General features: G+C 48.4%; 1 protein-coding gene across 9 annotated transcripts in view; it reads right to left on the bottom strand.

Annotated features, from left to right (window-relative positions):
- WDR59 (WD repeat domain 59) overlaps positions 1-22060 on the bottom strand; it is a 48387-nt gene that overhangs the window by 13718 nt on the left and 12609 nt on the right. For 7 of the 9 annotated variants that reach the window (XM_067004730.1, XM_067004728.1, XM_067004727.1 and 4 more), the window contains 12 exons: positions 19894-19982; positions 19296-19412; positions 18283-18360; positions 17098-17254; positions 15268-15347; positions 12958-13090; positions 9764-9888; positions 8835-8999; positions 7451-7546; positions 5853-6009; positions 4560-4629; positions 4164-4317 (listed from right to left, as the gene is read on the bottom strand). In XM_067004730.1, coding sequence (XP_066860831.1) covers positions 4164-4317; positions 4560-4629; positions 5853-6009; positions 7451-7546; positions 8835-8999; positions 9764-9888; positions 12958-13090; positions 15268-15347; positions 17098-17254; positions 18283-18360; positions 19296-19412; positions 19894-19982 — 1421 coding nt within the window. Of the gene's footprint in view, positions 1-456; positions 514-4163; positions 4318-4559; positions 4630-5852; positions 6010-7450; positions 7547-8834; positions 9000-9763; positions 9889-12957; positions 13091-13842; positions 13904-15267; positions 15348-17097; positions 17255-18282; positions 18361-19295; positions 19413-19893; positions 19983-22060 lie in introns of those variants that run through there. The other 2 variants (XM_067004732.1, XM_048078626.2) reach the window with 2 other exon arrangements.

The raw sequence follows: 22060 nt of genomic DNA on the forward strand, positions 1-22060 counted from the left end.
CATGCCAGCAGCTTGCTGCTCTTTAATATTATTTTCCAGCAACTCCTCCCTCTCCAGAAGGGCTTCATCTTTTTCAAAAATGAGGTGTTCTAATGTCACTCTCCTCAGTTGGTTGATGCTGCATAATAATCGTTCAACTCCTCTGCACTGCACACTCTGCTTCTTAGGGGTTGATCCTTTCTTACACTTCAAATTACCCCTTGGCATCCTTTCCTGGCTGCTAAGCCAGGTAAAATAGGCATGTCATGAGTCAGTATTTGTACCCTTCGAACTCGTGTCTGCTCCTGTCTGCTTGCTCTTGCATTCGCTCCTCCTGAAACCCTAGGCCCTGTGTGGAGTGCAAGTCCCCCACCTCTGTGCAGGTTACTCAAAGGCAGGCAGGTGGCATTTTATTCTTGGGCCCTTGGGCAGAAGACAGGGTAATATCAAGGACAGTATTAGCACAGCGCACAGTACCGGGAAGTCGTTAATTGCTTGTATGGACCAACGTCGCCGGGCAGAGCGAGGAGACATCTGTATGTGAAAACATTATACCCAAGAAAAGGGAAGAAAGACACCAAGAAAATTAAAGACAAAGGTAAATAAACTGAAACGAAAAGTGCCCTGAACCAGCAGAGTAAAAGGTACTGTTCCCCATGGTTCTGTTACACAATGGACAGTTGCAAACCGAGACCCCCGCACAATTGCACTATACGTTACCTACGGACCTGGCAAAATGTGGGCTGCTGGAGGGAGGACTTCCGTGATCACAAGTCTGAACAGTCTCCCACATGGAACTGTACTACTCCAACAGGCGTGTGCCCTTGTTCACACCACGATGTGACAGCAGAGGGGACAACACCACGCTGCCCCACGTGCCAGGCTCCTACTCTAACCCATTTTCCCCTTTTTGGCTGAAGAGGAAGGCAGCCACCATTTTTAACCCAGCTGTCTGACACGGAAATCTGCAGCAAGCTAAACAAACCCTCCTGCTCGCTCAGACATCCCTTTAACATCCAGCATCCTCCAGGACTTCATTCACTGGGACCTGCTGCAACTGTTCACTTTCGTTTCGAAAGCAACAGAAGACAAGCGTCAGGATATTAGAAGGGATGCAGAGACCTGTACCCAGAGACCTGTACCTGAGGAACTCATTTGGGTTGAGTGAGCAATCAAGTTCACTGATTGACCATGCAGAACAGCTCCAAAGTAGGCTTTCATTATGAACTTGCAGATATTTCATTAAGCACTCAGCGCAGGATTATAACAATAAACCGAATCTCTCAAAGCACATTATTGTGGGCTCACTTGACAAAGATACTTGTTACAGTTCTGGAAGAGTCAACACAATAAAAAGGGGAAGAACGGGGTTATTTGTGTTGTGTGCAATGTATTTTGCATTTATTTTCAGCTGATGACAGGCAGTCCTCATCGTCAGGCATGCCTGAGCCTCTGCCCTCCCTTGCAGCTCACTGCTGGGAGAAGCCCGCAGCCAGGGAGCCGAGGGATGAGGCTCTGTTTGTGGACTGCCTGGCCCCACGGAAAGAGAGAAGGCTGCAGTCTTGTGCTACGTGCTCCTCCACTGCGTCTCACAAGAGAGGGAGAAAAGGATTAGCAGAAGCAAATTTAGTTTAGTGGAGAGCAAGCGAAACTAAGCTCGGTCCCCCCACTAAGTCCTGCTCTCCCGTAGGCAGCCGCTGCTGCCAGCCCTTGGGACTCGTGGCTACGCTCCCCCATGTGGAGTTTGCGAGGTCTGCAAGCAGCCAAAGCCCGAGGGAAGCCCTGAGAAGCAGCAGCAGCTTCCAGGCTCTGCCTTGAGGGAAGCGTGAGGACACCAGTCACCATCCATGGGTATGGCTGTCCCTCAGGCAAGGCTGAGCGGTCCCCAGGTCCCCACCAGCACGACCTGGAGCAAGAAAACCACGGCCATGCACTGTCTTTAAGAGAAATCCAGGTTTGAAACACTGGTGGCATTGCCACAGTATAAATGCAGATTCTCCTTTCTGCTGCTTTTTATACTACTAGCTTTTTAGACTACTACTTTTTAGTTTTTGTTGACTTTTTTGTAGGAAGGAAGAAAGGAGGAGCATGCATGCATGAATAACGTGAGAAAGATGTATACGTGTGTATATATACATACACACACATTTAAACGAGCACAGAAAGGCTGAACGTCAGATTTAGTTTCATTTTGGTTTACTAAGGAGATCTCTGCTAGGCTCAGCAGCTCCCCTGCTTTTATGGGGACATGACACATTCCCTGTCTAGCAACGCACAAATCCCATTTGTTTGTTAATGGTGGTTGCTACATGGGATTTAAGTTTAAATACTTGGTTATGTCTGAAAAATTCAGTTTAGGGGCTGAAGTTACGTAACTTGGTAGTTTACCACACAATTTCAACTTTTATTTAATGCAAATATGAAATCCAAGCTTTCAGAGCTAACAAGACTCAGACTCTGGGGTTTTTATGCCTTAAAATCCTCACAATGAAATGTCATAAAAATATTTAGCATTGATTTAGCAAAGGCTGGGACATCAACTCCCAAAGAGTCAGAAAACCTTTGCTGAAGGGAGACGCAAGGTTTTTCGATCTTTTCCATCTGCAAGAACATTTGAGCTAGCTCTCTGCAAGGGCCCTTACACTTCTTCCAACCCAGCGTGCGAGGACGCAGCCTGGCACGGGGATGGGGAAGGAATTTTCCCTGGCTTACAGCAGACACGGCTACACACATGCTTTTACTCTCTAGATCCACCCCTCCCAAAATCTTGTCACCATCAATATGCGGACTGGGGAGACAGGTCACATGAAATTGCACCAAGCTGCTTCCACACGTTATTTTTAGCCTTGTCTGTCATCTTAGAGAGCTGTGTGTCAGAGACAAGCACACTGCAGAGGACAGAGGTAGCTCTTTAAATAAACTCTCCTGCAAAGCCTAGAACAGGCTGCAATTCCTGTACCAGTCAGCACCATTCTCTCCTCTCATCAAAAGAAGTTTGGGGGGGGGGCAATAAAAAACACTGGAATGCGGACTCCAAGAGTCTTCTGGGATCTGTATGGAAGCAAGACTCATAACGGGCGCAGAGACTCTCCCCATGCCTGGTGGGTGTAAGAACTAACTCACGTTACATAAGCAGGACACAGTCCCAGAGGGGTCGGCTGTCGTGTTCAGGACTACTGGAAAACCTAGACCTATTTCAGACCTTCCTTCACCAAGGAAGAACGAGAGCTCAAGGCTCTGATTTTCCTTCTGCTCCCGAGCTCCACTGCAGCAGAGTGCAGACAGCTCTTGGCTTTCGCTGGGTACCTGGAAGCTCCCCCTCGCTGCAGCAGATGTGTGCCCTCACCACAAACAGTGGGCAAACTGCTTATATGCCTTGAATTTTCAGGCTCTCAGTGGAAGCTTACCGTATTTTTGTAAGCTGCCCCCTGCTGAAGCACAGGGAATTTGTCTTGGAGCAAGCTGCACGGCTGATTACTCCCACAACATCTGCTCCAGGCACATCAGGCCATCGACTGCTTCGGAACTACCCTATGGCCACCCTACAATTACCAAGTGGTCTTTTGCACCCTCCCCGTGCCCTGGAAGGGAACAATCCTCTCTCCCCCAAAGCCTTGCTTGTAAACAGCAGTGATGACAAGACCTGTGCCTAAAACAGAGGTACATAGATTGGAAGTTCTTCGGAGAAACATATAGGGATGGTTTTTGTTTAAAGTAGTCCAGAGGCACATATCCCTGCAAGAGACACCTGTAACAGAAATGACCCAAATATGCCCCGTAATTCAGGAGAGGTTATTGATAAGCTTCACAGAGCCCTCTGCAGCTACATACATCAGGGAGTACAGAGAAAAAGAGTGGCCTACATGTACTTATCTGGAGACTACAGCTTCAAGTGTGAGATCTTAACTCTATGTAATGCAAAGGGAGACAGTGTAATGTGCTGAAGGAAGCTGTGATGGTCAGTCTAGAGAGATATCAAAATAAGCAAGTCAAAGGCTGGATCAGCAAAGAAGTTACTAACAGGAGATAAAGCCACGTGACATTTTGAGAGAGCTGCCTATAAAAGGATTCCTTCTTGAGAGGAATATGAAACTTCTGTTACCGGCAATGCTCACAGCCGTACAAAAAGAACACAAGTCATAACAGCTGAAGTGTTAGGAGAGGCTTTCTGGCCTGGTACTTACCCTCTCTTTGTAGTAGAAGGAGCTAATGGAGACCTGCTCCTTCTCGCTGCGTGTAGGGCTCCCGCTGTACAAACGCAGATTGCCCGGGGTCTCTGTGCGGATCTTCATTGGAGTAATGAGGCCGCTGTGGTACGCTGATAAAGCTGACAGGGATCTAGAAACAAGAGAACGCTTTCAGGAGCTTCCACCCACCAAGGCGCTCCGGAGGCTCAGACCGACACCTCCTCTAACCCAAGCTGTTTCACCTGTGTTGAAAGAAGGGGTCTGTGATGAGGGGCAGAGACATAAAGGCCCAGCCTCTGTCTCACAGGCACAGCTACCACTAGAGCTCAGTACTTTCTGAGGGTCGGTAGCTCAAAGATCAGAGAGACCTCAACTACAACACCGGGCACTCACCTGGGTGTGGGTTCTGTTGGGGACACCGCACGGTGCATGGTCATGGGCCTCGTGAAATACACCAGGTACCCTGCAGAGACGGGACACAGCATAAAGATCCCGCGATGAGGAGCAGATTGCCCGGGGTGGTGTCAAGGGGCAGGGGGCCCATCTGTTTCTCTGAGTGTTTCTCAACCCAAATCCACTTCTTCCAAACCCATTAAAGAGCACATTTTGTTGAGCTGACTGCTTTAAAAGCACCAACACAAGTGGCTTACACGTGTTAGAGAAGAGACGGTAGAAGAAAAGGAGCAAACACACACCAACTTTTGTGTTTTAACTCTTCACCAGAATTTGTCAGTGATACTCCAGAGGCAAGTGCAGTGGTAAACAGCTACGCAGAGGAACCCTTAGAGCTGGTATGACTCTTCTCTTCAAAAGGATAACCCGAGCCATCTGAGGCCAACTCCAAGGCACCCTCACAGGCTTTACCCCATTTGTTAGCATCTCAAGTGTCCTCAGCCACCCACTCTGTTGCAAGAGTTTCAGGACTTAGCAGGTTTCACTGAGCCTATTCAAAGCAGTATTACTGTTTTACTTTTGCTGGGAATTTGGTGGGGCCTATACAAAAAGCAGTTTTCAAAACATGCTCAAATTGTTAGATACAGAAGAGTCATGCCTGCATCTGAAACACCGCAGTGAAACTTAACACCTCTTCTCAGACCTTAACCTATTTATTTAAGGATCTTTGCAACATATACACTCTCCTGGAAGGCTGGACACGACTGTACCCCATCTCTCATTTAGGGGAAGTTTCCCAGTGACCTTGGAAAAGCTATCTGGGACAAGGGAAAGGGTGCAGAATGATAAAAGAGCAGTTAATAACATGAATACCTATTCAGCAAGGGATAAATTGAACCCAAAATCACAGGAATTTTGTGAAGGCCTGAGAGCCAGAGTATGTCCAGCAGTTTGATGCTTGTAGAAGGGAAATGGTAAAGGAAAAAAGCTACTCCCAGTCTTCTGTAAAAGAGGTGTGTCAGTGCCTCTGGCAGGCCTCATGCCAAAGGCCACCTCTTCATTCAGTCCTGTGTTTCCAGATCCTAAAATCCTATATGCAACACCATGCAAGCAGTTGCTAACTAGGCTCATTACCTATGAATTTATCTCAGCGTGGCTACTTTAGTAGTGTTTCTCACTTGTTGCATGGCAGCAACTAAAGCCTCATCTTGTTCAGAGGCCTGAATGTTCCCCAAGACACTAAACTGATCATTCCCCTGAGAGCTGTTGTAATGCATCAGCGACGGGGCTGACCTGCACCACAGAATCGGGCTCCTGAGGTCCGTGGAAATGGGATGTTGGAGTCCTGGTAGGAGCCGTAGGCATTGGAGACGCGGGCGAACGTGGGCAACGGGGGCGTCACGGAGTTCGACAAAGCGTAGGGATTGCTGGACGTGCTGTCCTCTTGGTTCTGAAACACAAGTTACCCAAGATCACGCTCCTGATGCCACAGGAAGGAAACCACCGGGCATCCTAGTGCCAAGCAGCCTCGGGGCAGGTGCCTCTCCTTTGAACCAAAGTAGATCAAGCACAGAGCATGGCTACTGCTCTAGCTGCAAAGGCACTTGCAGGTACGTGCACCTGTGAGCAAAGTGCTGCTCTGCACTGCTACTTCTCCACAGATCTCTCCCACCACAGCTGTGCTGAAATTCAGAGCTCAGCCACAGTGAAAACTGGTCTCAGGGGAAAACTACATAGAAAAATCTGACCTTCAGACTCCAGATACGGCTCTCAACAACAAAACAAGGAGCTGAGCTAAACCCAATACCTCCATGATGCAAGCGAGACAAAGTCTCCTCAAAGAGGAATACTTCTACAACCCACACAACTGTGGGGGTGTCAAAAGCAGGTTGGGCACCTTAAATGAGGAAAACAGGTGGTGTGAGCCAGGTATGAACAACTAGGAGACCTCAAGTCTGTCCAGAGGAATTTTATCAGAAATCTGCATTTATCTGGGTAAGATATAGCTCAGGTCTAAAGGAATTCTTTAAAGGCAGCAGCATCTGGCTCAAATCATCTAATTTCCATACAAGTGGTGAGAAGTTCCCACTCACAACAGTACTGCTGAAACTAAACAGAATTCAGCTTTCCATGTTAAAAAACACACCTTATTTGTGATGAATAAACAAAGCCTCTTCAAAAAGAAAACTGAGGAACCTCTCTAATCTTGTTCTGAATGCTAAAAACACCCACTCTGACACACTGCACCCACACACAGACCTAACACCTGACACTGGGATGCTGAGTAGGTATCACAGATCTCTCAGCTAAGGGCAGAGTGGGACTTGCATTTCCCTGCAGTATCATCCCTACAAAACCTTAGCACAAGGCTTCAGAAAAAAAAAAACAACAGACTTTCACAACTTTAAAGACCTTAGAATAGGACTGGCAGGATCTTTGACTGGAACTGAGGAGATAAAGACATCTGCCACTGCCTTTCAGACAAGAATGAATCCATCGCCTCCCTGAAAACTTATTTTCTTTCACAGTTGATAACCATGCCCTGGCAGTCAGAGATCTACTCAGAGCTGGGAAGCTACCATGCACTGCTTGGCTTCTGGAGCTACTGTGATGCTCCAGCTCCCCATAATTCCTGCTGACCTGAATATTAGTGAGCATGCAGAGTTCTCCAAAGCAACAAACCTTCAGGGCCTGATTTTCAGAAATAATGCATCCAATCACCCACTCAGTTTTCTTCAACATTAACCACTAGTGCTTACACAGATGTAGCAGCCAGTCACTGGGGTCTATTTACACATCTAATGAGGCCGGACTCTCACTGCGGAGTCAGAAGCGTGGGATGTGGGAGAAGAAAACAAACTAGGCCAGAAAGCCCATGTAATTCTCCATACCACAACAGACTCCAGCCAGGAGACCAGCTGACGCAGGCAGGGCTCCAGGCAGCTCTGGTTCCGCTTCACCTTCTGCAGAGAAGTGTCTTTCAATATCTGGAATACATACAAGATGCAACTTGAATCATGGTTACTTCCACACCTTCCCACATCCTTTTTTTTGTCTACAGAGCAGCAAAGTTACCAGGCTCTAGAGACTGAAGGGCCAGAGGCATCCCATAACGCCTACTGGAGCCACACCAACCCACTGGTGTGCTGCCTTCCTCGAGCTTTCATCAGAGCTCTGAAGGGTCACCTGGGTTCTGATCCAGGATTTGGGCTTCTGTATTACTGTAGCCCATACATTGCATACTAGTTTGTGGCAAACTGGATCCATCTCTTTCAAGAAGGAGCCCAGATCGATCCATTTACCTGATGTGAAAGCTTGGACCTAAGCCTGAGGCTGAATTTGCTATCAAGGTAGACAGTGCAACCCTAGCACACAGCACTGTTAGAGTCAGGAGGATCAAAGCATTAAAGACTGAGGTGCTCAAACACTTAGAAATCTCTGGGTTTGCTTCCTCCCCTTGAAGAGCAATTTCTCATCATCCCTCTCCATTCAGATGCTGACCATTGCCCAAGGTCAGCACAGTAAAAAAGAAAAAAAAAGTTTCCTCTCTCCAAGGAGGACACAAAGTATTCTCCCCTCAAGCTTTGAGGGGAACACAACAAAATTCAGTGACTGTAAGCCCAAAGACAGCAGCACTCTATGTCCCTACCCCTACATCTCTACCCTGTATCTATTTTAATTTAGGAAACAGCCTACTACTTGGCCCTTTCTTCGTGGTCCTAGGGTAAATCAAGGTTGTTGCTCCTATTGTGTTTACAGAAGGCAAGAGAGAGCAGTTCTTGTTGCTGGAGAAGGGCTTTCAGCAGCAGTAGGACTTTCTATACCAGATGATCAAACGCCTGGTCTGGAATTTGTGGGGTTCGTGTAAAAAGTTCTCTAGTTTTTAAAACAGTTTGTGGAGGAGAGCATGAAGCAACATGCCAGCTCAGAAATACCATACTTTCTGTAGCTGGATGCTTATAGGGTCATTTGGTCTATTAAGGGGTTGGGGGCAAATGCACGAGGAGGAGGATGTTAGGGATCCTCAGGCAATACACATCACACTAATGTAGAATAGCACGGAAAAACACACTCAAAGTGCATTAGCGAAGGAAGGCAAATACTGGGCTGCAAAGCCAAGAAATACCTCACCCTGGGGGCTGCAGAATGTATTAGTTCTAACAGTGGTCTGTGGTATATCTTCAGCAAGGTCAGATGTCTTACTGTGTCAGAAATCTAGACACCAGGTGTCGAGCACGTGTGTCTTTGTACAGACCGTGTACGCTCCCCACACACCTTCAGCAGCTTGGCCTTCATGGAGGCAGTGATCGAGGTCGGGTTGATGAACTGGAAGGACGGCGCAGCGTTATTGGGATATTGGACAGGGAACATCACCAGCATCCTGACTCTGTGGTTGCCGCAGTGCACTGACACTGTGCAGCTCCGATTCACCGCATCCATCTGCGCGAGGGAAAGCAATCGCTCTGTAGTTACGTCTCCAAGGACCTCTAAACTCACAGTGGCTTAAATTCATGCTGAGGGGCTGATTCCTCTGCACGCCCGTAAGATGAAGTCATGCTGCTCTCAAGGGCAGCAAAACACAGTGACAGCAAAAACCCCAGGCAGAGGGGAGCAGCCGTCACCACGAGTCCTGCAGCTCCTGCAGACGGCAGCCAGCCCAGCCTGCTCCCAGCAGCCGCTGCACCCCAACCCTCTTCACTTGGCTGGGGAGGGCTCCAGGCCCAGCGCAGCAGTAACAGGCACCATCCAGGGTCATATCCCACCATCTCAGAAAGATGCACAAGGATGTGAAATCACGGGGGTAGGGGAAGAGGGCAGGCAGCTGCCTCAAGCCTCCCACCCCAGTACTCTGAGGGACAAAGTGCAGGACAGCGAGGGCTGAGCAGACTAAGTTCAGGAACAGTTGAGATCAGCTACACGTACTGGAACAAGTCACTTTGCAGTCTTGGCAGGGAGGAAAACACAGTCCAGCCTTCTTGGGATCAGCGCCAGGGTACTTACTGAGCTGAAATGACTCCCTCACTCCCAGTGTTTGGGATTATCCTCTTTTCTGCTACCCCCGGCCAAAAGAGATCTCGACAGCTCAAAATAAACCTTGTTTACAGGCAGCAGTCACTGCAGCAGAAGGGTTCTCCTCAATAGGCTCTGATGAGCCAGCTTGCCCACATTCCCTCCTAGCCAGTCAGCAAAAGGAAACTCCCTACCTCCACGTTGACATTTCGGATCTGCACGTTGATCAGCGAAAACTCCTGCTGCAGCGTTTGAGGCAGCCCCAGCTGGTCTGTTTTCTTTCCCACCAGGAGGTCATTCAGGAAGTCTTCTTTTAAGGCTGACAGGAGAGATGCAGAACAGACCGAGACAAGTTATAGGAGACCTTTGGCACGCAATGCCAGGAGGCAGCCAAGAGAACAGGCTTTTCTCTGCTCCTTGAAATATGAGTTTTACCTGGCAGAAACCTGTGAGCTGGAGGGTCTCAGCTGTTGTTTAGAGGCAGGCTTCAGATACTTGCTCTTAAAAAAAACACCAAACCTGTCTGCACACTGGTTTCCGAGGAAAGTTACAGAAGCCATCTGTATTCTGTACAGCCCTAAATGGTCTGGTCTCTACTCATCTGAGACACCTTCTCCTCCCCACACAGTACTGCCACAGTCACAAACATCTGAAGTGGAGCCTCTTGGTCCAGCAGGAAAGAACTGCTGCCAAAGCAGTCTCCAGGAGGAGCTCTGGTCTTTGGGATTCACACCCCGCCGCTCGTGGCTTTCAGGGAATGTGTCCAAAGCAAGCTGATGAATAAGGCTTTGGGAGAGAGGAGAGGGTATTTCTGGCCCTAAGAGAGGTTTAATTCATTTGATGCAGCAGTGTGCATTTAATGTTGCAAAGCACTCTAGTGAGTAATTCTTCAGGACTCATTTAAATGCTGGATCTAACTGTCCAGTTCCACTGTCAGTGTTTTTTCAGGAGGACAATAACCCCTCAAACACAGGACAGATTTAAAGAGCCAGGCAAGCACTGCGGGGACACAAGAAATTAGGGTTAAAATAGCCAAGTGGACTGTGTTTCAGAAGAACTGGTCTCTGCCTGTTGTTGTGCCTGGCTCTTGCCTTGACCCTTGCGACATACCTCATTAGGACAGGGGCAGCTCCTGCTGGAGGGGGTTTCGTGTGGCAACCTTTCCTAAGAAGGCCAAATATATCTTTTGATGATGGTTCCCAAGGACACAAGGCAAGTCCCATTTACTCAGCTGTCATTTTCACCCTTGATGTTGCACAGACTACTCTTAGGGAGAAAAAAAAAAAAAAAAAGAAATGCAGAAAGCTATCCTTTACCAGGTTTTGCCTGAAAGCCACTGACTTTGCTACTGGGACAAATATATCTGGCTTTATGGCTGCCCAGTTGGTTGCTGAATTTGGATAGGTAGGACGCTTAGCTACTCATTCCTATCTGTGATTTTATTAGTGCTTAGATATACTTCACAATAGGGAGCTGGAAAAAGGATTAAAGGAAGATCAGTGGCTCTGAGGGAAGATAATTATTTCTAACTCAAGACGCCACATAGCTTACTGAAAAGCCACCTCTGAGGTTCCTAAAATGGGCACTGCCTTCCCTTTGTCTTCTATCCCCATTCCCTTCCAATTAGCTTCTAATCCCCAGAAACCCACATATTTGTCTAGATTCCTAAAGATCTTTCATAGGCAACAACCAGTGAGGACAGCTGTATACCGACGACACAGCTGGGGGGCTTTCTGATTTATCTGCAGAGCCCTGTTATCTTCAAAGATCCCCCAAAGTGCTTTACTAATGTAACATAAGAGACTTTGCTGCTGAAATCAACAGTCCACAATAGCTTTTAGGCTAGAAAGAACTGAAATTCCTACCTAGGGACTTGCTTGCGCATTGATCCTGAAGTCATGCTATTTGCAGCAAAATCTGCCCTGCTACAGAAAGTCATTTTTATTCCCTTTGGCCGCAAAGGAAACCTTACCAGCCTGAACCAAAACCAGATGCACAAAGAAGCCACGTAGGACACATGAATGTGATGTTGTCAAGGACAGTGAAAGACGCTCTCCTTTGGAAAAAAGACGTCAGGCAGACAAAAACAAGAACCCTTCTCAATGCTCTCCGCTAGAGCAGGAGAGGCTGTGCTTCCCCATGCAGTACTGCTCGCGGTGAGCACAGGTAGCCAGGGTACTTGCTATCGTATTATAAAACTCTCATGTAGGTAGAGGTGCTGGCAACTTTTAGAAACTTGTTCTGCTGCCACACAGGAGAGTTTACAGAGGAACTTCACTGGGCAGGAAACTTCCAGTTAGGAAGAGCTACCTTCCTAAGAGCTAGTCTTCCTAAGAGACTCAGACCACCTCCTTTATTCAGTGGACAGTCATTAGACCATTTCCTCACCTTCTCTCCAATTTGTTGGCAAGCCAAAAGGAGAAACAAATTGCTTGTCTGTAAACTTGCCACATGGGGATCCATTGTAGCACTGCGCCACACTACAGAGGAGAACTGAATTTAAACCCAAGCTGACACAAAGCCATGGGAGCACCCAATTCTTATTCCTCAGTATTAGATGTAGAAACCTCTTTAGAGGACTTATTCATGTGCACATCCTCACCTTGGGTCTCGGCTGATGCAACCTCTTCTGTTCTGTTCTAACCTCTTCAAACACTATCACCCATGAATGTTTAACCCGGCCAGATCCTAAACCACACAAACCCTCCTTTACATTCCTGCCTTTGTTTGCCTTCTCTTCCATAAAACCAAATCAATACTTACTGTTAAGCCCGCTCCCATCCACCTTTCTGGTGCTCACAGGTTAGAGACGCCAGCCCTCCCCCTCCACTCTGCCAGCCTTAAGCCACCTCTCCTCAACACGTGAAAAAAGACACAGCAGCTCTCTCCATACTACTTCGGTGGTTGGGAGAAGACATCTGCAACACGTCCATGTCCTCAGACCAGTTCACATAGCGACTAGCAGAAGGGTTTCGATACCAGGTAAGCAGTTTGTGTCAGAGCGCCTTCCCTTTTCTGTGGGGCTCATCTCTCAGCTTAAAACAAAACATATTCTTAAGAAGCTGAACTGACTTTCTGATTACGTTATTCTTGTCAGGAAGTCACAGCTAAGACCTAAAGACAATGCAATTAAATGCCAGTAGTGACAAGGAAGAGACCTGTTTTACAGCTAGAATGACATCATTGTGTTAGAGGAGAAAAATTTGGTAGGACAAGCCCGAGAAACCCCTCGTGGCTTTCCTCCTCCCAAACTGGGAATCCATTGATCTTTGAAACAAGACCAGTTTTTGCTTTGCCTATGGTGTTACTTTCTTATGCCATGATGCATCATCTTCCCAACGCAAATAGAGCTCATGTTTAGAGTTCCACAACCCATCACTTGCCTCACCTTCCTCATCCCCGTGCCCAGAGTTATGTTGGGGCTCAGAGTCCTGGGGATGAAGGGTCTTGTCCGGCTCCGACAGAAGAGAAATCCCATCGACGAGGTCATCAACTCCATCCAGGATATCGTTAGCACACAACTGAAAAGAACAAGCAGACCCACATGCTGCACAATGGAAACCAAACCATGGAAGGAAACACCACTAAACCACTCATTTCTGGATTTCCAAGGTAGGTTCGTCCACTCAACAGTCATGGCTTTAAGACCTTGGCATTGTTACTGTGACAAGACACGTTATTTTCCCCTTTCCAGCATCCTCCCCTTTGTCACCTCAGACAGCCTGGCCAAACCTCCTGCTCACTTACAAAAGCCACTTAAGTGACGTGGCCAGTCTAAGTAACAGAGGTTTTACTTAAAACTACACGTGAATGCCTTTAAGTCCTTAAATTAATGTGTGTGTGTCAGAAGTAATTTAATTTTTTAGATCAGATACGACAGTAGTATGCTTCCTGCTTTTGATATTTACACTCCAGTAGGATTTGGAGGCCCAGGTAAATAAAAATACCACAGGCCCCAGTGCTCCAAGTCCTGTACCAGAAAGAGACCATGAAAACTTGTATTTTAAAGTTCAGCACAATAAAAGAAGGGAAGATGAAGAGAAGAAACACAGAGAAGAAAGGATAAGGTTATGATATAGCAAATTACAGCATTGGTCACCAGCAACATGGCATCATATGTGTAGTTTGATAAAGACCAAGAACAAGAGGGGAGCAGGGGCCAACAAGGGAAGAGACAAACAATCGATTCAAAGACAGGACAGAAATAAAATATTCACAAATATATCATGTAGGAGTAAAGGGTCACTTTTCACAGAAAAGGTTTGTTACAGACCTGCAGGACTCCTGCAGGATCTGTGCTGGGACACATGCTTCTCAACATATTCATTAAAGACCTAGAACAGGAGGTGAATAGCGACATGACCAGGTTTGCTGATGCCACCAAGTTATTCAGGGTAGTAACGTAAGTGGCTGGCAACAGTCACAGAAAGACCTTACAGAAGTAACTGTATTAAATTGGAAGATGAACCTCAGTTCAGATAAATATAAAGTAATGCATACAGGCAAAAAATGGCAAATTCAAGCTGAGGGAACAAAACAGAGGCCAGACTAAGCTGATGTTTTCATGGAATTATGCCCAGCAATTTAAAAACAAACTGAGTATTGAGAATTCTTTGCTAAGAACAAGTTCTGATCCCCATCCCAAAAAGGATATAGTAGAACTGAAAAAGGGTTGTGAAAGCAAAAGTATGATCAAAATTCTTGTACAGGGGATGACAGTAATCAAGACCTTTTGACCTGACAAAGGAGGCAGCTGAGGAGGGATATGATGGAGGTTTACAGAATCATCAGTAGCACAGACAAGATGGTGTAAGATTGGCTGCTCATTTCTTTAATATAAGAGCTAGTACGTTTCAAACAAAACTACCAGGTAGCAAATAAAGTCATGAAAGGAGCTGTTTTTCCACACAACATGCAGAAAAGCCGTGAAACTCCTCATCATGGGACGTTTAGGATGACAGAAATGTACACAGGTCCAAGAAAAGACGGAACAAATCAAGGGAAGTGGAGTCCATCGAGCTCTATTAGATACAAAGATGGTCAAGCTTGGTAAGCCTCTTAAGCTGTAAACTACAGGAGCCTAGGAGGGCATGTGAGAAATGTCACTCCATACTTGCCTCTTTCTTATCCTCTTCCAAGACATCCACAGCTGAAGATGAGACAGAGGGAGCAATATGGGCCATCATGGCCATGTGAACCTCTGGTCTGACGCAGCAGAGCTGTCCTAGTAATTGCATCAGCACTCTGCAACTGCCGCCAGGCAGCAGAACAACAGGACTCACACTGCCTGCACCAGGCTAAGAGGCAATGGAAACACGAGAGGAAGCAGAAGGCACAATCCCTACATTTACCTGATACCTAGAATGCCATGAAAAGAGCCTCGTCTGGCAGCCGTAGAGGCAGCATCTCCAGAGGCAACACAGGTAGTAACTGATCTCCACCTTCCCTAAATATCTTGTATGCTTACTGTTAGATGACAAAGTGCCTCGGCACGAACAGAGACCTCAGCACAGGTCTGCCTGGGGATGTTTCTGGCCACACCTGGGCTGGAGCTACAGGGGGAAGTAAAGTGGCAGCTGGCTGCTCTGCATCTGCAGCTCTAGGACACCAGAGGAGTGACTGGGAGTGCAAGGAAAGGGAGGTGAACACAGCCTCTAAGAAAACTGCCTCCGGTTTAAGAGTGCAAGTGTTTACGTACCCTCTGCAGCTGAGAGTCAATCCGCCACATCCGCAGAGTCTGATCGCGGGACCACGTAACGAGCTGGTAGTCTTTAGAACCTAAAAAGGACAGAAACTTATAGACCCAGCTGAAAGCAGAGCCCATCGCAGCACTGCTTTTAGTGTAAACAGACACAAGGAAGCCAGCAGGGAGGATTCTATGGATAAGGCACTAAACAAAAGCAGAACTCTGAGTCCTATCCTGCCTTGAACTGACCCAGGCTCATCAGCCTTTATCCCTCCTGCACCAGTTACCACAGCTCAAAACAGGGCATAATTTACAGACAGAATATAATGAATGTGATACCAGTTTTCGAACTAGGAATGAACAAGATCAACAACAACGCTTATTTAACCAGAAGAAATAATGTAGTTGAGAAATGGATTTATTTTTATGAGAACTGCAAAGTTGAAACAGGTGATGAACTAAAATATCTCAATGCAGATGTTTTCGAAACATTTCTAAGCTACAGCAGCTGGTTCTATCCTTCCTCCTTTTCCTTCTGAAAGACTCAGATAATGCCCAGACAAGTTCAAGTTGTAACAAAATACATCTAGCCACATACTATCTATCAGCAGATAAAGGTATCCAGACTTATTTATGTCCACGTTTAGGCCTTGTGATACAGTTTAGGTTTCCCTTGTCAAACAGCTGCTGTGTTTAAGAATTTGCTACTGCACAGCTGCTTCCTACGCCCCTCTACTGAGGCACGGGGGCTGTCTAAATTCAGCACAAAAGATTGTGTGGAAGGAGTGGAAGGAGAGCTGAGCTATCTTGGTTGCCTGCACTGAAGCAGACTAGGAATGCTTGCGTGATTGATTAATGTTGCTTGAGATGGGGATGACTTCAAGCCTTGGATATGTATCTACGAACTCAGCTAAGAGCGCAACTGTGGCTCAGGTCTGCTCGATTGTTCACAGACAAGCTGTCTTAGACTGCAGCTGGTGGGTGCACAGGCTCCAAGGGCAGGAGTTTACAGTACTGAACATCCCGGAGAACTAGCACAGGAGTCCCATTCACTCACAGTGCAGAGGAGAAACCAACTCCCGGCTCAACTTTGAGCCAGCATCCTCGCTGATCTGGACTCTCCCATCATCTGTGCGCTTTTACACAGCGCCGCAAAGCAGCACCAAAGCCAGGCGTGCTCGTTCTGTCGATGGCAGCTGAGGTTCTGGAAACAAAGCTGTGCTCTGTGTCATTATCCAACCTCTAATATGGAATTTCCTATATTTAGCTGCCTACACTGGAAAATTTAGTCAGGATTCAACTCTGACAGCAGCCTCCCCATCCCACGCTCTCCTTCCCCTGCCACTGCCAGCGCACCACAGATAAGGTGAGTGCTGGGTGCACCAGTTCTGGGGCTGGGATACACTGGAGGCTGTGCTCTGGGCAGCGATGCGAGGGGTTAACTGGGTGCCTGCAGCTCTGAGCAGGGGGAGGGTCCCTGCACCGTACACCCATCTAATAGTTGGTACAACTTCTTCTGAAAGATCCATTTAAAACAGACTCGCAGGGGAGAGGAAGCAATTAAGAGTCACCGCTGACCCACTCGGCATTCAGTGGGTTTGCTTCGTTAGCATGGAAACAACAGGGAAATACTTCTGTGGCCGCTGCCATAAAATAAGTACAGAACAGCTGTGACGTGGGGGAGATGGCAGGCAGGGGCTGGAAGGCAAGTAGAAGCTGCTTCAAGGAAAGGCAGGAGTCAAAAGATGACAGCATGAGCATCGCAGCCAGCAGCCTGGCCTCTGCACCCACAGAAAGACAGCGGCAGCAGCCCGTGGGAGACACACCTGGCCCTGGACTCACCTTCTTTCTGTTTCCTCCACTGAAACTCCAGCACCACGTCATCGTGCCCCACGAAAGTATGCACAGGCGTGTTCAAGTCAAAGACATTCCAGAGAAGCAGACTGTTCTCTCGCCGGAGCTGCGGGACCATCACTGTCACCAGCCCGTTGCTGAAAGGCTTGAGAGAGAAACACCCTCCTGTTAACCTTGGGGAGTTAGGCTCCCATGCTGTCAGCATGCCCTGTAATTCTTCCTTTTTGCCATTAACAAGAACAAATTGTTTTTAAAGGAACTCAGCACTAAACAGAAACAGGCCTAAATCAGGAGAGGTTGGAAGGCAAGAGGCTGTTGTGCAAAACCAGCATTTTACAAGGGAAAAGATATAATAAGCTCAGAGATATTAACTGCAGCCCCCTTAAGATATGCCATTTCTTTCTGCTTCTCCCTGACTTCTCAGCTGTGAGGCCGCAGGGGTTTCACCACTGACTTTTCACATGGGATCCTTACTGCAGTTTGCCAAGAACTGCAATAACTGCCTCCTAGGGACCGAGCCCTGGCAGCTGCTCAGGGCCACGATGCCCAGAGGCACGCTGTAACCCACTCCCACAGCCCCACTAGGGGATGGGGAAAGGGGACCAAAGCCCCAGGGCACAGCACTGGCTTCAGGGCATACCCAGATGTCCAGGGAAGAGAACAAATATAACTGATGGTAAGAGTCTTAGCGTCATGCAACTGGCTGCTTGCTGTATAAGGCCACAGCTCTTGGATCTGACATGCTGTAAGAGCCCACTGTGGCACACTTAAAGATTCTGGGAGCAGGGGAAGCCCTCAGAGAGGGCAGAAGACTGCTGCACTGCTCTGTGCTGCAGGTACCAGTGCTGGACTTGAATGCAGAAACAGGACAGCGAGGGCAGCAGCTGCTTTCTGAGCCTCCTTGCTCGCAGAGCCAACCACCCACACCTGGGTTTTATCCCCAGGAGGATGATGCCAAAGACTGGGGATCTCACACCGCCAGCAATTCCTTCTCCCAGGTACCCCCACTGCAGATGTTGCTTTTCCTGGCCTTTTAAGCACCATGAGGGATTTTAAAATCAACTTAACCTCCAAAAGAAGCATTGAGAAGCCCTTCAGCAGCTCTTTATTTAATGGGCCTTCATGCATTCGCTCTCACAGCACAAGTGGGGCTGGTGGGTGTTTCTCACTCACCGTGTATCTTGCCTTCCAGACGGGAACCTGGCAGGGAAGGATATTGAGGTATTTCCGAGGCTGACGGTAATCCCAGAACTTCAAAAAAAAAAACCACAGAAAGACAAGCAAAGGCACGGGTCAGCTGGCCGTACTTTTAAGCTGCAGTTTTCCATGTGGCTCGCAGACAGAACAGAGTGAGAAACATGCCAGGGTGCCCACAGCATCATTAGTAACCCCATCCATTAACAGCAGAGATGGCCCCACAGGATGAATATCAAGCTATCAGCATCTGGCAGCAGCTCTTAGACAACGAGTGACTTGGGGTCACGCTCAGAGTGATCAGAGCTGGAGTAATTAGAGCAGGGAGACAGGCAGCCTGCTTGGGCTTTCAGAGCTACAAGGTACCCCGCAGGCTCCTAGCCAATGTGCCAGTCCAGACTGGAGGCAGGCCCACCCTGCTGTTACTGCTAATTTCGTAATGAAGAACCTAACCTTTTGCTTTGCTAGAATACACGTCAATTGCATTCACCTCGGAGCTTAGCTAAATGTGAATGGATTCCATTTGGCTGACGTACCAGGCACACTATTCCTCCCTCACCTCCCCAAGTGAAAGGCTCTGCATAGCAATGCTTGCAGGCATGCTGATAACCCAAGCTGACGTGAGTTTGGGAACCCCGGGGGCTGGAGCACATCTCACACCAAGCTGCTGTGATCAGCTTGAGGCTGGCAACACCACATTTTGGGTAGAAGGCTCTTCTGGCAAGCGACAGGCAGAGGCATTTTTTTCAGCTTCAGTACTGCCCAAACCACCGCAGCCACGTTAAACTAAGGCAAGCATACGTGCACCCATCCTGCAGTGACTTCTGTGTCTATTCCATAAGTGTGTCCCTGGCTCAACGCACACAGGCTGCCAGAAACCAAAAAATAAGGACTCAGATCTTGCCAGTGGCAAGCACTTCTCAAAGCAGCAGCAGGGACGTGCTCCTCCACCCTGACACCTCCCAGGCAGGAGTCCCAGAGGCAGCACTTACCCGCACAGAGTTGTCCTGGCTGGAAGTGGCCAGCGTGTACTCATTGTCAGGATGCCAATCCAGGCCATGGATTTTCGAGAGATGAGCTGCTAAGTATTCCACTGCAGTGCTGGGTTTCTGGAAGGAGACATTTTCATTCTCAGCACGGGACTTCTGAAATTTGGTCTAGTTCTTTGGCATAAAAAGAGACACTTTAACAAGGGCAAGAGGTAGAACACCCTCCTCCCAGGGAAAGGCATTAGCTCAGCAGAAGCAGTTGAAGGAAAAGTGCTGTGAAAGGTGTGGCAAGCTCCACAGCGACCGAGTGCAACCCAGCACCACACTTTTATGCTCAGTAAAACAGTTAAGTACTCTGAGATCAGCAGCAAAGCGTAAATGGGCAGAGTTTTTTGGGGAAGGTGGTTATCTACACGCTCTCCTCAGTCTCCTGGGCTCCCAAGTGTCTCCGGTTTCCCTCTAAGTTTTCCCTAGATGAGCCCACAAAAGAGATTGGGGATAAAGCAGTATTTTTTTTCTTGGTATTTATCTGTGACCAGAGGGGCATCTGCATCAGGGAGGTGGGAATATGCACAGGTGGCTCAAGAGACCCTCAACTCACCCTTTTGTCCCATATTCGGACATCTCCATCGTGGCTTGTTGCTAAACAGTTGGCATTCTTCTTGTTCCATTTGACCTGGGAAGCTCCAGCTGCAGCACAAACAGAGCAGGTCAAAACAAGCAATTAACAAGTGGCACAGCACACTCCTCACCTGTCCTTAGGGATGCTCTTGGCACAAGAAAGTCCTTCAGAGGAAAGATATCCCAGTAGCCAGCATGAAGGCTGGCTGAAAGTGAGTAAGTCCTGATTTCTCAGCTTAATATTTGTCCTCTGAAGACCTCAAAGCATGTTCCAGTTGTGTGCTGTCGTGCCACAGGTTGCACTGGATTAAAATATCCGTGTCCATTAGCTCAGATGGAACAAACTTCTTCCATACAAGAACTGCAGGTTCATCACCCCCCTCCCAAATCCCTTCTGTTTTCATTCAAGCTGCTTCCCAGTGCCCACAGACGAATTCGTTTCCTCAACACCCTCTGTGCTGTCTGATGCAATACAGGACACCAGTGCCCTTCATCTGTTATTAACATAGAGGTGTGGGAGAAGACTATGGTGCAGGTGGACCACGAGGCTGGCCAGCTGCAGGTAAGCACACCAAGTGGATCAAAAGGCCCACCTCAGAAACTGTCAAAATACACCAAAAGTCAAAGATATCAGTGGCATTGTACAGAAACTGGGTGGTCCAGGTATCACGAGGGACTCAATCAAGGGCCTAACCCAGACGTGGGCTGCTTGTTTCTGATATGAAACAAAATTAGGCTTCGGTCAGTGTGGACTGTTCAGACATTGGAAGAGAAACGTGTGTTCTGTTCACCCTTACTCTGTAAGTATTTTCAAAACATTTTACGCCATCAAAACGGTGAGGTTCACGAGAAAGCTAAATGGATCTCACAGCCTGCTGCTATGCCTTCATTACCTACCTCCTGCTGCACGGGGAACAGATTCACCCTCCCAGTCTGGCAAAAAGCTAGCCTGGGGGAAAAGGGCTGCAAACAGGCTGTGTTGATTGAGCTGATCCACTCACTGAAGGGTACACAAACGTCTGGCCCAGCACGAAACAGAACCAGGCACGGGAGGAGGGAGACTCTGGGGAGCTGGCTACTGGGCTGGCTCAGCTGACCTGTGGAACCGCACCCCAGGCACCGGAACAGAACGCTGCGTCTCCAATTCCGTACGGCTTTTGCTGCTTCTCTCCAATTCTGCAAGGTTTTTGTAGCACTGTGGCGGAGAGGCTTACCAGCTGGGAGGGAAGGAGAGGCTGCAGATGTGCAGCCTACAGAGCTGAACTGAGCAGCAGAACACGAGACGCGTGCTATGAGGACTGCTGCAGTGCTGGGAAGAGTAACTCAGGAAAAGGACACGTTTTGCTCCTCATCTGCACTTCACCCTCCTCCTGCACGAACCGGCCGGGACTGACACGCAGCACCTGCCGGCAGGCGGTGATACAGGCAGCGCTGCCAACAGCCATGACAAGCGCCTTTCCAGAGCAGGTGCAGCCCGCAGAAAGGGTTTTCGTGTCATCGCTGCAGCTCCCAGCACGCTGAAGGTGCTCCAGGGAAGCACAACACAGCCTGGTAAAGCTCCCAGCCCCTCAAGGGGGGGGGGCTGGGCAGTCGGCAGTCACCACCACTGCCTGGAGCGCAGTCGAGGTTCTCAGCTGGTTCAGCCGAACACAACAGGACACGGAGACATCGCAGACAAGCAGCACGCAGAGGACAAGCAGCATGGCAGGGTGGTTAAGCAGGGTGGAAGCTGTTCACATCCAGAAGGCACAAGTGCCCACAATGTTCAGGACGGCCAGCCCAGGCACAGCCTGGGAGCCTCCAAGGGCTGGAGCTGCAGCTGGGGCACCCACTGCAAGGCAGGTAAGTTGTGGGAGACTTTGAGAAGCAACACCAGAAACAGCTTAGGGGAGGCTCACTAATTGCTGAGACAAGAACCTGTGGCTAACTCATCAGCAGGGAGCCTGCTGAAGGCCCCAGCCCCTTCGTTCTACCAGTCTTCTCACTCCACATTTTAACCCACCCCAGTGAACTCATTTTTCCTCCCATTTCTATGCCATGAGCCCCCAACTCCAGCTGGCTGGCTGGCAGGCAAAGGAGCACAGAAGCTCCTTTTGTTACTATTCACCCTCTCCTAAAAATCAGCAGCACAAGGGAACTCTTCCTCT

The sequence above is a fragment of the Anser cygnoides genome, chromosome 12 (genome assembly GCF_040182565.1).
Source record: "Anser cygnoides isolate HZ-2024a breed goose chromosome 12, Taihu_goose_T2T_genome, whole genome shotgun sequence".
Taxonomy (NCBI): domain Eukaryota; kingdom Metazoa; phylum Chordata; class Aves; order Anseriformes; family Anatidae; genus Anser; species Anser cygnoides.